The sequence below is a fragment of the Mobula birostris genome, chromosome 8 (genome assembly GCF_030028105.1).
Source record: "Mobula birostris isolate sMobBir1 chromosome 8, sMobBir1.hap1, whole genome shotgun sequence".
NCBI classification, from domain to species: Eukaryota; Metazoa; Chordata; class Chondrichthyes; order Myliobatiformes; family Myliobatidae; genus Mobula; species Mobula birostris.
Genome location: NC_092377.1, coordinates 159,428,389 through 159,444,940, shown reverse-complemented (window position 1 = coordinate 159,444,940; position 16,552 = coordinate 159,428,389). Strand labels below are relative to the sequence as shown.

At 45.3% G+C, this 16,552-nt stretch overlaps 1 protein-coding gene across 1 annotated transcript in view; it reads right to left on the bottom strand.

The window, feature by feature from the left end:
- The window catches only part of LOC140201865 (AP-3 complex subunit mu-2), a 47,351-nt gene that overhangs the window by 15,308 nt on the left and 15,491 nt on the right, over positions 1-16,552 (bottom strand). The window contains exons 2-5 of the mRNA XM_072266611.1: positions 13,766-13,937; positions 8,490-8,627; positions 1,974-2,059; positions 44-177 (exon numbers count right to left, since the gene is read on the bottom strand). Coding sequence (XP_072122712.1) covers positions 44-177; positions 1,974-2,059; positions 8,490-8,627; positions 13,766-13,937 — 530 coding nt within the window. The remainder of the gene's footprint in view (positions 1-43; positions 178-1,973; positions 2,060-8,489; positions 8,628-13,765; positions 13,938-16,552) is intronic.

The following is a 16,552-nucleotide window of genomic DNA, read 5'->3' as shown; positions in this document are numbered from 1 at the left end:
TCTTGGTCCTTCCATCCCTCTACACCAGCCACATGCCACTTACTTCTGGGAACTGACGTGATAGGACAGGAGCCGGAAATTCCCATCTGGTGGTATGAAAGAAAGGATTCGCTCCGACTCCCACCTCTTGAAACGGACACAGGGGTGGAAACTGACGTCGTCCAATAGCCGAGGATTCTGCAATTGTAACAAAATGAACAGTCCAATCAGAATGTCATGTTATGTATACCACTACTTCCATCCACTAGAGGTCAACGCTCATAGTTGGAATCCACTGTATCTCACCATGGGTGAAGGGACCAATTATAATATATCCAAGTCTGCTGATAATATTGGATAGCCTTTGTGCTGTAAGGAGGAGGCAGAGAGAATTCAAGAGGATATACGTATACAGATTTCCATTGATTCAATTTAATTTTTCTTTAATTCTATTTAGTGGTTCATTGATTCTATTGTATTTCTTTGTTCTACTGTGAATGCCTGCAAAAAAATGAATATCAGGGAGTATATGGTGATATAAACAGTCGCCACTTCATTAGTTATACCTGATTGCCCCAGTAAATATCAAAACAATTCAATGCACTGAAATATGCAGACATGGTCAAGAGGTTTAGTTGCTGTTTAGACCAAACATAAGAATGGGGAAGAGATGTCGTGACTTTGATTATGGAATGATTTTTAGTGCAATCACGTTGTGGTTTGAATATCTCAGAAACTGTTGATCATGTGGCATTTTTATACACAATAGTCTCTAGCGTTTACAGAGAATGGTGCAAAAAACAAACAAAAAAAATCCAGGAGCACCTGAGAGACATTCTGTAATGATCAATAAACCAATTGTATGTGGAATCAAATGTCCTTGCCTTGTGTCTAAGGGCTGGGTGTGTCTGCAATAGTTCCACCACCAGCCCGGCACTTCTTCTCTGCCACCTGTCCCACACCCCTCCGTGGCGCTCCACCCTCACTATTCCCAACATCCTTTGTTCCCACTAGGTTTACAAACATTCTCTCGGCTCCACATTGACAAAATAACTAAACACACACACACACACACACACACACACACACACACACACACACACACACACACACACGTCTTATTGTAATTATTTTTTTTAATGCAATGCTACCTCAAAACAAAAAAAAATCAACAAAACATGTCAGTGTGATATTAAACCTTATTCTGAGAATATCATATATTGGCCTGATCTCCCATATTCCACAGACACAAGGGTTAGCTGATTAATTGGTCATATGGGTGTAATTAGACAGAATGAGATCATTTGGTCAGAAGGACTTGTTACCCTGCTGAATCTCTAAGACATCCGTTAGTCTTGTGAGAACATGGATCTGCGCCTGGAAAGTCTTCACTCTCCAGGGTGCAGGCCTGGGCGATGTTGTATGGAAGACCAGCAGTTGCCCATGCTACAAGTCTCCCCTCTCCACGACACCAATGTTGTCCAAGGGAAGGGCATTAGGACCCATACAGCTTGGCACCAGTGTCGTCGCAGAACAACGTGTGATTAAGTGCCTTGCTCAAGGACACAACACGTTGCCTTGGCTGCGGCTCGAACTCACGACCTTCAGGTTGCTAGTCCAATGCCTTAACCACTTGGCCACGTGAATCTCTAAAAAATTAAAATGTGCTGTGAAGGTTCAACCAAATGAAGGGATGGAGAGGGGAAGCATGTCTTAGAAGGAACGGTAAAGAATATTGGGTCTGTACTCTCTAATCGTCCGAAAAACGAGAAGTGATCTCATTGAAATGTGTAAAATTCTTATAGAAGCTGCCTTAGCAGTTTTTTCTTTGGCTGAATATCCAAAACCAGGGCTCATAAAGGGTCAGTTGTTCAACAGAAATAAAATGACAAAGTATGCAGATGGAAGGCTATATAAAACATGAGCCATAAGCAAGCAGGACACAAGTAGAATGAAATATTTTATCAGCCCGTACATGGACCAGGAAGACGTACCATGAATGAGAGGGTGAGGTCTGGCATTCCAGTCAGCTTCACACAGGCATCAATAACACCCTGTATCTCAGCAAACACTGTTGAACCTGCAGAGAGTAAGGAGCACCTTTAGTACGGTTAGAGCTGCTTGCCGGGCTAGGCAGAGAACACGTCAGGTCAGGGTCCCTTCCGCACTAGCGGCTGCAATCGGAGCAACGCACCCAAAACGTTGGTAGGAACTCTGCAACTTCCAGCAGTGCAGAATCTCACACACAAACTGCTGGAGGAGCTCAGCAGGTCAGGCTGAATCTATGGAGAGGAATAAACAGTCAACATTTTGAGTTGAGGCCCTTCATCAGGATCATTCTTGATACTTCCGTACGATTTCCTAACTCCTGACGAAGGATCCTGGCCTGAGACGTCGACTGTTTATTCCTCTCCACTGACACGCTGAGTTTCTCTAGCATTCTCTAGGATTTCCAGCTTAAACACAATTTTCTGTTTATGATCTGCTAAATCTCTTCTGTTTGGGAGTTATCAGGTCAACTTACACATTTAGAGAGGAACTAAAGATTTTCCAAGTTTCTCTCACTGTTTTGGAGACCAAGGCTCCTGATGCAGTGTGCAAATACCACATCTTGCTTACACGCACGGTGGTCAGGGGGAGGTATGAGTGAGTGAGGAAGAAAAGCCGACAGGAAGTGGTGTGGGGAAAAAAAACAGATGGAATATATCATAGTCATGCTTTATTGATCCCGGGGGAAATTGGTTTTCGTTACAGCTGCACCATAAATAATAAATAGTAATAGAACCATAAATAGTTAAATAGTAATATGTAAATTATGCCAGTAAATTATGAAATAAGTCCAGGACCAGCCTATTGGCTCCGGGTGCCTGACCCTCCAAGGGAGGAGTTGTAAAGTTTGATGGCCACAGGCAGGAATGACTTCCTATGACGCTCTGTGCTACATCTCGGTGGAATGAGTCTCTGGCTGAATGTACTCCTGTGCCCACCCAGTACATTATGTAGTGGATGGGAGACATTGTCCAAGACGGCATGCAACTTAGACAGCATCCTCTTTTCAGACACCACCGTCAGAGAGTCCAGTTCCATCCCCACAACATCACTGTCCTTACGATGAGTTTGTTGATTCTGTTGGTGTCTGCTACCCTCAGCCTGCTGCCCCAGCACACAACAGCAAACATGATAGCACTGGCCACCACAGACTCGTAGAACATCCTCAGCATCGTCCGGCAGATGTTAAAGGACCTCATCTCCTCAGGAAATAGAGACGGCTCTGACCTTCTTGTAGACAGCCTCAGTGTTCTTTGACCAGTCCAGTTTATTGTCAATTCAAATCCCCAGGTATTTGTAATCCTCCACCATGTCCACACTGACCCCCTGGATGGAAACAGGGGTCACCAGTACCTTAGCTCTCCTCAAGTCTACCACCAGCTCCTTAGTCTTTTTCATATTAAGCTGAAGATAATTCTGCTCACACCATGTGACAAAGTTTCCTACCGTAGCCCTGTACTCAGCCTCATCTCCCTTGCTGATGTATCCAACTATGGCAGAGTCATCCGAAAACTTCTGAAGATGACAAGACTCTGCGCAGTAGTTGAAGTCCGAGGTGTAAATGGTGAAGAGAAAGGGAGACACAGTGTTGCAAGCACACGTACTGTGGTCTGCCAGTCAGGTAATCAAGAATCCATGATACCAGGGAAGCATCCACCTGCATCGCTGTCAGCTTCTCCCCCAGCAGAGCAGGGCGGATGGTGTTGAACGCACTGGAGAAGTCAAAAAACATGACCCTCACAGTGCTCGCCGGCTTGTCCAGGTGGGCGTAGACATGGTTCAGCAGGTAGACGATGGCATCCTCAACTCCTAGTCGGGGCTGGTAGGCGAACTGGAGGGGATCTAAGTGTGGCCTGACCATATGCAAGATCTGGCAGCTTTATTGCAAGGGAGATTGAGTTTCTGGGCTGGGAAGACTCACTGTAATAATAGACGTGAGACTGCATATCCACTACTGAGTGCGGTTTTGGTCTCGCTGGTACAGACCATCCGCAGGTTACAAACACCCCACTTATATCCACACCCTACATACTAACAGGCTCCCAAATTATTAAATTCAGAAGTTTGATGTACATACAGAACTAGTCCACCCTCTCCATTTTAAGTTGTTATTCTTTCTTATCAATCTAGTATTTCTTTCATGCCGTTCATTACAATGGGCGGCGCGGCAGTGTAGCAGTTAGCACTTTGCTTTACAGTACCACCGACCCAGGTTCAATTCCCGCCGCTGTCTGTAAGGAGTTTGTATGTTCTCCCCGTGACCGCGTGGGTTTCCTCCAGGTGCTCCGGTTTTCTCCCACAGTCCAAAGACGTACCGGTTGGTAGGTTAATTGGACGTTGTGAACTGTCCTGTGATTAGGCTAGGATTAAATTGAGGGATTGCTGGGCAGCGTGACTCAAAGGGCCTATTCTGCACTGTATCACAATAAATCAATAAATAAATTCGAGGAGTGTTGTGCCTACGTCCTTGTGTTTACCATATGGAGTGATTTTTGCATGTTTTCTGAGTTACCGACAAAATCGACTTCTTTTGTAAAAAATCAGAATCCATTCATTTGCAAAGCAACAGCCAGTACTCTTTCCTTAATGCAGAGAACACATGCAAGATTGAAGTCTGGGATGAAGCGTTTTATCCTTCAATGAGACTCCAAGTCCGTGCTCTGTGAAGTTTAGAAGAATATCTCGTAGCAGGCGCAGAAACACTGTTTTCTCACGATGCAGTATCTCCGGCCATGGGTATCTTAAGACATTAGCCACTTACGGCAAAGATGAGAATTTGTTTATAAGTATTGTGAGTTCTGAGTCATTGGAATCCTTCACTTCAGTGGGCTGTGGATGGCAGTTTGCTGGGGATCATACTCAAGGCTGAGAATAAAAATCACCCAGCACGAGAAGGGAGTGAAGCAGGCATGGTCTGAAAAGTGAGAGGGGCAGAATGGCCCACCCCAGCTTCTTGCTCTCCTGTCCATCACCTTGGTTTTCTTGTACAGCTGATGTCAGACAGTCAAACAGTGTAATGGGCAAGTTCTTAGAGCTATTTCCTTCTAAGACCATAAGACACAAGAGCAGAATTAGGCCTTTCAGCCTAGCCAGTCTGCTCTGCCACTCGATCATGGCTAATTTAATTTCCCTTTCAGGATGGCAGGGTCGTGTATCCGTTAGAGCAACACTTCACAGCACCAGCTCCCAGATTGGGGTTCGATTCCCGCTGTTGTCTGTAAGGAGCTTGCATGTTCTCTCGTGACCATGTAGATTTCCTCCAGGTGCTCAGGTTTGCTCCCACGTTCCAAAGGTGCAAGGGTTAGCATCACTGAGTTTTGGACATGCTATGTTGGTGCCAAAAGCGTGGTGACACTTGCGGGCTGCCCAGCACAACCCTCACTGACTTGATTTGAAGCAAACGACACATTTCACTGTATGTTTTGATGTACATGTGACAAATAAAACTAATCTGATTTTTCAACCCCATTCCCCTGTCTTCTTCCCATAATTTTTTGATGCCCTTATCAAATCAAGAACCTATCAGCCTCATCTTCAAATATACCAAATGACTCGGCCTCCACCACCATCTGTGCTGAATTACACAGATTCACCACCCATTAGTGAAAGAAATTCCTCCCCCTCTCTGCTCTAAAGGTATGTCCCTTCTTGGATCTCTGTTCTGAACTTTAGGGTTCTTCCGGGGATCAAGAACGGTGAGGATCTTAACAATCATTTATTTCAAAGCTTAAACAAACATACAAATTCTAATCAAACTAAGTGAAGAGCTGAGAAGCATAGCAGAGATTCAAATAAAAGCAAAGGTGAAGGCGAAGATAAAGAAAAAGATGGCGCCTCCAGAAAAAAAAACCATCATCTTTATAATTGAACTAAGCGAAATTCCTTAGATAAGAATAAACCAATCAATGGTTCCAAAATTACACCATGTGTGTAAAGTGCTAACACTTAGCCAATGAAAAATGAAAACTATCATATACTGTTAAAAATACATGAGCTTGTTAAAAAGCGCAATTTATGATTAAACTAAAACTTTAGTCTTACATTAATTCATCTAATATCTTACAAAAATTACTTTTAAAAAATAGTAGATTCCAACACCCTCTTTCCTCAAGGAGGAGACAAAAGAACAGCCAGTGCGCTAAGGCTGATAATGTCACAGGGGTAATATGTCCTCTCGGGTTTTATCACACAATACACACCCATCAAACCTGGGAGGTTATCTAATGGATCCACAAGCAATCTGTTGGAGAAATGCATTTAGTCAAGCAGTAACTGTTGGGGGGAGGAACTGTCAATGTTTTGGGGTCTAAACCCTGTATCAGGACAACGTGTGGAGAGGGGAGACAGTCAATATAAAGAGAGGGGCAGGGGAGACTCAGGACCAATGAGTGATGGGTAGAGGATGATGGGACGATGACAAGGGGAGGGAGGAATACAGAGCAAGGTGGGTGATGGAATGAAGCAGTCAAACAGGCAGTTAGAGCCATATGGGGGGGGGGGGAGAAAGACGGGAGAGACTGAGAGGGTGATGAGCTGAAACACAAGGGGAGTCTGCTGCTAGAACCTGTTTACAAAAGGATAACGGGAACCATCAGGGGATGGGATGAGGGCCAGGCAAGACCAGAACCATGATTCAAGGTTCAGGATTATTTATCACATGTACATTGAGACATGTGTGGCGTGTGGCCAAGTGGTTAGGGCTAGTGATCTGAAGGTCGTGGGTTCAAGCCTTGGCCGGGGCAGCGTGTTTGTCCTTGAGCAAGGCACTTAACCACACAATGCTCCAGTATACCCAGCTGAGAAATGGATACCAGCAAAAATGGTGGGGTTTAACCTCGCGATAGACTGGCGTCCTATCCTGGGGGGGGGGGGGGGTCTCGTACTCTCAGTCGCTTCACGCCACAGAAACCAGCATAAGCACTGGCCTGACGGACCACACTTTAAAAAACAGTGAAATGCGCCATTTGTGTCTCCACAATAAGCAAAAAAACAAGCCTCGTTTCTCCCTCCCTCCCTCTCCTGAAACGTATGAGTGGCGGATGGGTAGTTGGAGGGGGTGAAAATGGGTGGAGGGCTGGAAGCAGCTTTGGGAAAGAGGGCTAAAATGGCAGAGCAGGAGGGGGAAATCAAAAGAGAGGAGGCCGAGGTTGTCCAACAGGACTGGTGTTCCCTACATACCTCCAAATCCACGGCTGAGTTCAGCTGTGACATTGTTATGTGTAGTTATCTGTATTCTACCCCTCAGCAAACAGGAGACATCCTGCACACAGCTGCCTCCTGATTCAACTTCACAGCCACCAGACAGCACTCATATTCAGAACAACATAATAACTGGGCTAACACCCCCAGCACGGAGAACGAGAACGCAGGTAAAGGAGTCGGCCCACGATGAAAGCATCAGCAGATGGCACCAGCCAGCCTCAAGCTGTAATTACTGAGATCCAGAGAGCTGGCAGCCATGCACGAGGCTGTAACGTGACCCAGGTGAGGAAGTGCACGTGGGACCGATACAGACCGGGTTATAGGCTCAGCTTACTGAGCTGGGAAAACTATAGAGGAGGTGGTATTAACTGGGAAAAATAAAAAAAAAACAGAACAAAACGATAGAGTCACAGAGAGCTAGAAACATTGCATTCACTGGAGTTGAGTATGATGCTGCCCCAAGAAGTTATTGTCTTAATGGCGAATGCCTGTGCGTGAGTTTGTTTAACAAAGGGATTCTAATGCCCAGCAGCCACCACACGGTGCTTTGTCTTGATCTTATCACCACAGGTGATCCCACCATCAGGGAAGTTCCAGATGCTACTGCTCTTGGGATTTCAGGAACTCACAAGCCACTCCTCCACGACACAGTGATGAGCATCAGGTGGGGGGAGAAGGGGAGGAAACAGCCGAGACAGAAAACAAGCCCCTCAGCCCATCGAGTCCAAGCTAACTATCAACTACCACTGGCATTAAATCTATACTTACCCCATTTTTATTCTCCACACGTTCTCATGAACTTCCCTTAGATTCCACCACTCACTCTCACACTACAGACAGTTTACACTGCCCGCCCCTCATGCGGGAGAGAACCCGGGGGCAGGGGGGCCCGCGGGAGAGACCGAGGAGGGGGAAGAGAATGGGGGGGGGGGGGGCGGGAGAGAACGGGGGGGGGGCGTGGGAGAAGGGAGTAATTTAAATGGATCAAAGGGTGCAACACATGCAAACTTCACAGAGAGGTCAGGATCGAAGCCAGGTCTATTTGCTGTGGTGCTACGTAGCCATGATGTTCCTGGATGCACCAGCATTTCAAGGAAGGTGAACATATCCCCAACCACTTGGCGGCAGCAGTCCTCACCTCAGTCACTGCCAGTGTGTGATAATGTGCTGTTTCCAAAGCCACCAAGTCCTTTGGACATGCAGCCCCAGACAGAGCTTGCCTGGTCTCCAGCCCCATTGAGAGTATTCCTCACCCCTACCTGATTTGTCAATGATGGCGTCGATCTCTTCAACCACATCGAAGTAGGCCTCATTGTTCGCGTATCTCACGCCAGTGCGTCGCCAAGGCACCACAGAGAGCTGTCCCGTGGGCAGATGGTCCCCAACATTCGTACTGCCTACAATCACAGCAGGGAAAGATTGAAGCAAGTTGTTAAAGTTGGAATATCCTGACACAGAGCAGTAGCTTTTCCAGTGTTATGTTATTTGGACGAGGCACCAGTTTATTAAATTTTGCGATCTGAGAAGTATATGGTGCAGGAAAAGGCCATTCCGCCCACTCTCTCCTGCTAAGGGGACAGATCAATCCCACTAACTCTACCGATTCTATTACAGCTTCATATACCGAGCCCCGCAGCAAATGAAGAGAGTTACATCCACGGAAGCTGCTTAACGGCTCACTCTCCCTGGAAGCAAATACAGATGAAATTCGCAGCACGAGCTGGTTATATCACTGTCTGATATGGAAGCACCACTGGACAGGATTGGAAAAAGCTGCAGTGTTGTAAACTCAACCGTCATGGGCACTAACCTCCCCGCCACTCCAAAGGCAATGCCTCCAGAAGGCAGCAGCTATCATGAATGACCCTCACCAGCAAGAACGTGCCCTGTTCTAATCGCTACCATCAGAGAGGAGGAAGAGGAGCCTGAAGATTGTAAGAACAGATTCTTCTTTCTCCCCTCCCCACCATCAGATTTCTAAATGCACAATAAACCCCTGTACAGGTGCCACGATAAATCAAATTTCATGACATACAGTATAATAATAGTGATAATAAACCTGATTCTGACATCTCAACATCTACACCTGACCACTTTAAGATCTTACATCTTTGAACTATGTCACCTCTCATTCTTCTAAACTCCACTGAGGACGAACAAGCTCCTGGGGGTCAATATCTCCGAACCATACCTGAACCTGACGTATCAATGCAGCTACAAAAGGCACAACAGTGGCTATATTTCATTAGGAGATTTGGTATGACACCTAAAACACTCGCAAATTTCTATAGATGGACAGCATTCTAACTGTCTGTATCACTGTCTGGTTTGGGGGGGGGGGAGGGTGTGACTACTGCACAGGATTGGAGTAAGCTGCTGAGAGTTGTAAACTTAGTCAGCTCCATTATGGGCACTAGCCTCCGTAGTATCCAGGACATCCTCAAAAAGGCGTCATCCATCATTAAGGACTCCCATCACCCAGGGCATGCCCTCATTGCTACCATCAGGTAGGAGGTACTGAAGCCTGAAGGCACCCACTCAATGATTCTGGGTCAGCTTCTTCCCCTCTGCCATCCAATTTCTGAATGGACATCGAACCCATGAACACTACCTCACTACCTTTTTAAAAAAATATTTTTGCACTACTTTTTAACTAATATTACACACACACACACAATAATAGAAAAAAAAAGATTTATAGTATGTATTGCAATGTACTGCTGCCAAAAAGTTAACAAATTTCCACAGATACGCTGGTGATATTAAACCCGATTCATTTCTAGGAAATGCTGAAGAACTACACAAGATGAAGCCAACTGGAGACCTGCCCCTGGAAGCCAATGGACTGGCAGAGGTTTTCCTGACTGAAAGTACAGCAGACGAGACACAACAGAGGATTTAAGCTGCAGCTGAACCAAACAACTGCAATGTGGAGCTGGCCGCTTCAAGCATTAACTTTACACCACCAGACTGCCATCAGCCAGCACTCAGAGGCAACACGGGCCTCATTGACAAAGATCTTGCCTGGCTTTTGAACTGCTGGCAAGTTGCAAAACACAATTTAATTTACAAGCTGCTAAAGGAGGTCCACTAGTCAAAAACAAGACACATTCGCAACCTAAGCATAACCAAGCAGATTACACTTGAATAACTCATTTTCCTGCTGCTGATCAAGAAGGACGCCACTCTAACTGGGACACTGTGGGGGTTCTGGTGCAGGCAAACACGAAGAACGCATGAGAATTTTTTTTTTTTAAAAGAAGCATGGCTCTCTTCTGATAACTCCGTTAACAAACATATCGAAATAGACGTCATCTGTGAACGCCTAGGAGCCAAAGAAACACGAGCCAATATAGTTCAAAGGTCAAGTGAAGGGGTAGCCAATCAGGACTGAGGCAAGCAAATGGGGGGGAGGGGGTTATATTAACGTGAACACTCCCAGAGAAAAACACCAACAACTGCACACTGAGGATGTCTCCTCGATGGCTGATGAAAACATCTGCAAGCTAATTGCAAAGCTCGGTAAACACAACATCAAATACACTTTACTATTCGCCTGCATTTACAGGGATGGCTGATATCACTAGTTACAGAGGCAATATTTCAGAAAGTTACAGTAACCTCTCAGTTATATTGAAGTTCAAGTTTATTGTCATGCAACCAAACACATGTTCAACTTGGCCCCAGAGCAACCATGTTTCATTTAGCTCAACGGCTGGTGCCAGAGTCTTGGGCAATGTTTAATTGGCACAGTTTGTGGATTGGACTCTGTAGTTCGTGTATTGATGTGTTTCTAGTTTCTGGTTACTCCTTTTTTTAATACTTATTTTGTATGACTTTGATTGGGACAGACTGGTTCTATGGTCTGCAGTCAACGAACGATACAACGCTAAATTGAGCCGAACTGAACGTTCCTGGCCTGTTTCAATGACTCTGTGGCTAGATGTTTAATAGCCTGGGTTTTTCACTCATTTGTTTTGACACTTGCGCGATTTGTTCTTTTCTTCTGTGCGTTGGGTGTTTGATGATTTTCTTTGAACGGGTTCCACGGTGTTCCTTTCAACACACTGGAGGAACTCAGCAGGTCGGGCAGCATCTGTGAAAACGATGAGTTGACGTTTCGGGCCAGAACCCTTCGTCAGGACTAAAGAGGGAAGGGGCAGAGGCCCTATAAAGAAGGAGGGGGAGGGTGGCCTCTGCCCCTTCCCTCTTCAGTCCTGACGAAGGGTTCCGGCCCGAAACGTCGACTCAGCGTTTTCACGGATGCTGCCCGACCTGCTGAGTTCCTCCAGCGTGTTGTGAGTGTTGCTTTGACCCCAGCATCTGCAGATTATCTTGTGCTTATGGTGTTCCTTTGTTTTGTGGCGGTCTCTGGGAAGATGAATCTCAGCATTGTATGCTGCACACATAGTTTGATAATAAATGTACTTTGAATCTCTGAAATATCATTTCTCTGGGACCAAGGTTCAAAGCACAGTACACATAGTCACACACAGCAAATATAGTTACAATCCAGCATAGATAGTCACAAGATAATATTAACACAACTCCCTCAGTGATATGGCCCAAAGGCAGCCTTAAAGTGCGAGATGCATGTTTATGTAAGACAGTAGAATGTAACTAATATAATAAAACAAGCAGTCGTATAACTACGTGAACCAGCAGCAATAAAAGATGTGAAGTGACGGGCGCAGGATGAGAGTGTGTCTGAGAGTTGGGGGTGGGGGCAATGAGACAGGGTGTTAATAAGCCTGAGGAAAGAAACTGTTACCTAGCCTGGCAGTGATGGATCCCAGGTGTCGGCTGTGGAAAACTCAGGGAATCATTGTAGCTTCAAACGCAGTAAAATACAGCTCACAGGAGGTTAATAATAAACTGGTATGCAGGGAAGGTAAAATACCTTGAGCACAGAGCAGGGCAGCAAGGCAGAGGGGATAAGGTAAGATGCACAGGGTGGCAAACTAGCTTAGCGGTTAGTGTGACACTATCACAGCACGAGTGACAGGGGTTCAGTTCCAAGGCTGTCTGCAAGTTGTTCGTAGATTTTTCAGAAAGGGTACGACAAAGAAACATGAGGGATCGGAAGTGGAGAGAGTGAGCAATTTCAAGTTCCTGGGTGTCAACATCTCTGACGATCTAACCTGGTCCCAACATATCGATACAATTACAAAGGCGGCACGACCACAGCTATATTTCATGAGGAGTTTGAGGAGGTTTGGTATGTCATAAAAGACATTCGCAGATCTCTACAGATGTACTGTGGAGAGCATTCTAACGGTCTGCATCACCGCCTGGTATGGGGGTTTGGGGCGGGGTGTTACTGCACAGGATTGAACCAAGCTGCAGAGAGTTGTAAACTCCACCATGGGCACTAGCCTCCATAGTATCCAGGGCATCTTCAAGGTGTGAGGGCTCAAAAAGGCCGAGTCCATCAATAAAGAACCCCCATCACAAGGACATGCCCTCTTCTCATTGCTACCATCAGGAAGGAGGTACAGGAGCCTGAATGCACACATTTAATGATTCAGGAACAGCTTCTTCCCCTCTGCCATCTGATATCTAAAAGGACATTGAACCCGTGAACACTACCTCACTATTTTTTTATTTCTATTTTTGCACTACTTATTTAACTAAAATATACATACACGATGTAATTCAGAGTTTTTTTCTAAAATTATGTATTGCATTCTACTGCTGCCACAAAGACAACAAATTTCACGACATACGCCAGTGATATCAAACCTGATTCTGACTCTTGGTGCTCTCACATTCCTAAGATGTACAGGTTAGTAGGTTAAACCAATCTTCCCTCCGTGGACTCACTTTACACCGCACACTGTCGGAGCAGTGCTGCTAGGATAATCAAGGACACGACCCACCCAGTCAACACACTTTTCGTCCCTCTTCCCTCCGGGAGAAGGCTCAGGAGCTTGAAGACTCGTACGGCCAGATTTGGGAAGAGCTTCTTTCCAATGGTGATAAGACTGCTGAACTGATCCTGACCTGGATCTGGGCCGTACCCTCCAAATATCCAGACCTGCCTCTCAGTTTTTTTGCACTACCTTACTTCCCATTTTTCTATTTTCTATTTATGATTTATAATTTAAATTTTTAATATTTATAATTTTAACTACCTTTAATATTTTTAATACTGTACTTAATATTTGTAATCCAGGACGTGTGAAGCACAGAATCAAATATCGCTGTGATGATTGTACGTTCTAGTACCAATTGTTTGGCGACAATAAAGTATAATTTGTCACACAGATATATAGGCTCATTTGGCTGGAAGGGCTGGCCGAATAAAAATAAAATAGCTTCAAGGAGAAATGGTCAAAGAGGTTTGGAGGAATGATTATTTATTTGAGAGGTAATTAGCTAAGATCAACTGCACTCTCAGCAATTGTCAAGCATTGCAGCACGTTCAGAGACCAAATGGCTGCCTAACCCAGATGTAGATAGAATCTCAAGCAGGCTGAGGAAACTTAACATAACAAGGAGCGCATCGGTGTTGAACTGCAGTTACAATACGTACCAGTGATGGTGTTCACCACGGTGCGGAGAATGGTGGGAGGCCTGATCAGCTCCTTTAAGATGTTAGATTCTGTCGCCAGTGGAAATCCATTGTCCAACATCTCCTCAAGCACTTCATACACAACCACAACATTGTCTTTGATGGCTACTTCTGAGCAGCTCCCAAAGTAGTCCTGTGAGGGGGCAGTCAAAAAATATAATTTACATGAAACACAATGTTGTATAAAAATACCACAATCTTACACCAAACCATTACCAATCACTTATACCCAGTCAACACTTCAGTAGGTACCTCCCAAACCTAATAACATGGCCAGTGTATGTCTGTGGTCTTCTGTTGCTGTAGCCCATCCACTTCCTCGAGTTCTGGCGTGTTTTTCATTCAGTCGTGCTCTTCTGCACACCACTGCTGCAATGCATCGCTCTTTGAATTACTGTCACCTTCCAGTCAGCTTGAACCAGCCTGGACATTCCCCTCTGACCTCTCTCGTTTGCACAATTTTTGCTCACAGGGCTGTCTGTAAGAAGTTTGCACTTTCTCCCCGTGACCATGTGGGTTTCCTCCAGGTGCTCTGGTTTCCTCCCACCTTCCAAAGATGCAGGGGTTAGTGGGTTAATTGGTCACATGGGTGCAAGTGGGTGTCCTGGGCTCATTGGGCCGGAAGGACATGTTACTTTGCTGTATCTCTAAATAAAATAAATTTTAAAAATGAAAAGCGTGCGTGCGCAAATGGAAGAAAGTTCATCGAAGGGGAAGACAACAATAACTTAAAAGGCGCTGTGTCTGAGCATCAGAGAAACCATGTTTACAAAGGGTTACTTCATAAAAGTAATCCAGCTTCCAAATGAAATCAATCAGCCCAGAGCAAAGGTCAGCACCACAGAAAATTAATTCCTCGAGTTCCTCATGCCTCTTTACCTCGAGCTCTCTGGATCCTGTTACAGGACACAAAACCCTTGGCATTAATGTTGAAAGAGCAAGGATCAGATTGCCTTTCAGAGCCCTGCCTCAGCTAATGTAATTTACAGGTGACACAAGAGACAGAACATGCCGGTTGGGGTGAGGTTTGAGAGGGTGAGGGGAGTGGGGCTGGTTGAAGCACAGAATGGATGTCAGGGGAAAGCCCCTCGTTAGGAAGGACGGTGAGGCTTTGGAGAGGGTGCAGAAGAGGTTTACCAGGATGCTGCCTGGTTTAGAGGGCATGTACTGTCATGAGAGGCTGGATAAAGTTGGGTCGTTTTCTCTGGAGCACTGGAGGCTGAGGGGAAATCTGACAGAGGCTTATAAGGTTATCAGAGACATAGATAGAATAGAACCATCTAATACCAGAGGGCATGCTTTGAAGGTGAGAGGGGGATGCAAGGAGCAAGATTTTTTTATTCAATAGTGGTGGATGCCTGGAATGTGCTCCCTGATATGGTGGTAGAGGCAAATACATTAGAGGCTTTTAAGTGAAGTTTATATAGGCACATGAATATGAGGAAGATGGAGGGATGTGGACATTTTGTAGGTAGGAGGGATTAGTGTTTGGGTGTTTTTGATTTACTTTTTAAGCTGGTTCAGCACAACATTGAGGGCTGAATGGCCTGATCCTGTGCTGTATTGTTCTATGAAAGTTAATTTTTTTTTTTTTTTTTTTACAAAGAGTGATGGCAGGCATGGTGGTAGGGGCAGATACATTAAAGACATTTAAGAAACTCTTAGATAGGCACGTGGATGATAGAAAAAAAAGAGAGCTTTGTGGGAGGGAAGGGTTAGATTGATCTTAGAGTAGGTTAATAGGTCGGCACAACATTGTGGGCCGAAGGGCCTGTATTCTGCTGTAATGTTCCACGTTACATTAAGGAGATGCTGACTGGTGATGAAAAAGGTCAAGAGAAGGTCAATGGCCCAAAGGGTGCCCATTTTTCTTCTGTACTCACGGACTGGATGTTGGTGTTCCAGGTCACACCAATATTTATGCTCCTCTTATATTTACCCTTCCCCCTCTCATATCTACCCTTCAAAGTGATGGCCTGGCTTGATCTAGGACAGGGAGTATTGTAGAGGCAACCGAGTAACAGTGGGTCTTAGAATACAGCCCAATGAATCCATGTTGACCTTATTCTTCACCTGGTTTGTCCCATATCCCTGCAGGCACATCCCCTCTATTCCTAACACAAAGGCAGAGTCAAACGCAGAAGAACTTAACCTGGATAGGAACCAAAAGGAACGATAAGAGAAGAGGAAATACAGAGATCACCATTGACTCGGGTAAAGTATCAACTGCATAACTAAATTAGTACTTGAGGAATTCTGAGATTACTTCAAGATTTCAGCAGGGATGAGCTTGCTAGCATCACGTGAAGCCAACATATCAATTACAGCTTTTCTGCTATGTGGGTCAGGAGTCACAGAGACTGAAGCAGCGACATCACAGGAAATTTCATTCCCGAACATGCTAAAGTCAAAGTATATTTACTGCCAAAGTACATAATGCTACCATATACTACAGAAGGCTCATTTGTTTGTCAGTGGTACTGCGAGGTGGTCTGTGCTGTTCCATCGCTTGAGGTCAATCATCTGTGTGTGACGGATCTGAGAGGGACTAACGTTCGAGTGGTTGCTCTCCGATGCTGTCGGGGGATGTCACTGGAATTCTGCACTTTATGGATTGGACTGTCGACTGCAGTTCATATTGGTCTCTTTCAGTTCCATGCTTTTTTTTGCACTCCGTGTTTTTGCCCATTCCTTCTTGTTGGGGGTTTGGGATTTGCTGTCCCTGTTGCCATTTTCCATGCGGATTGA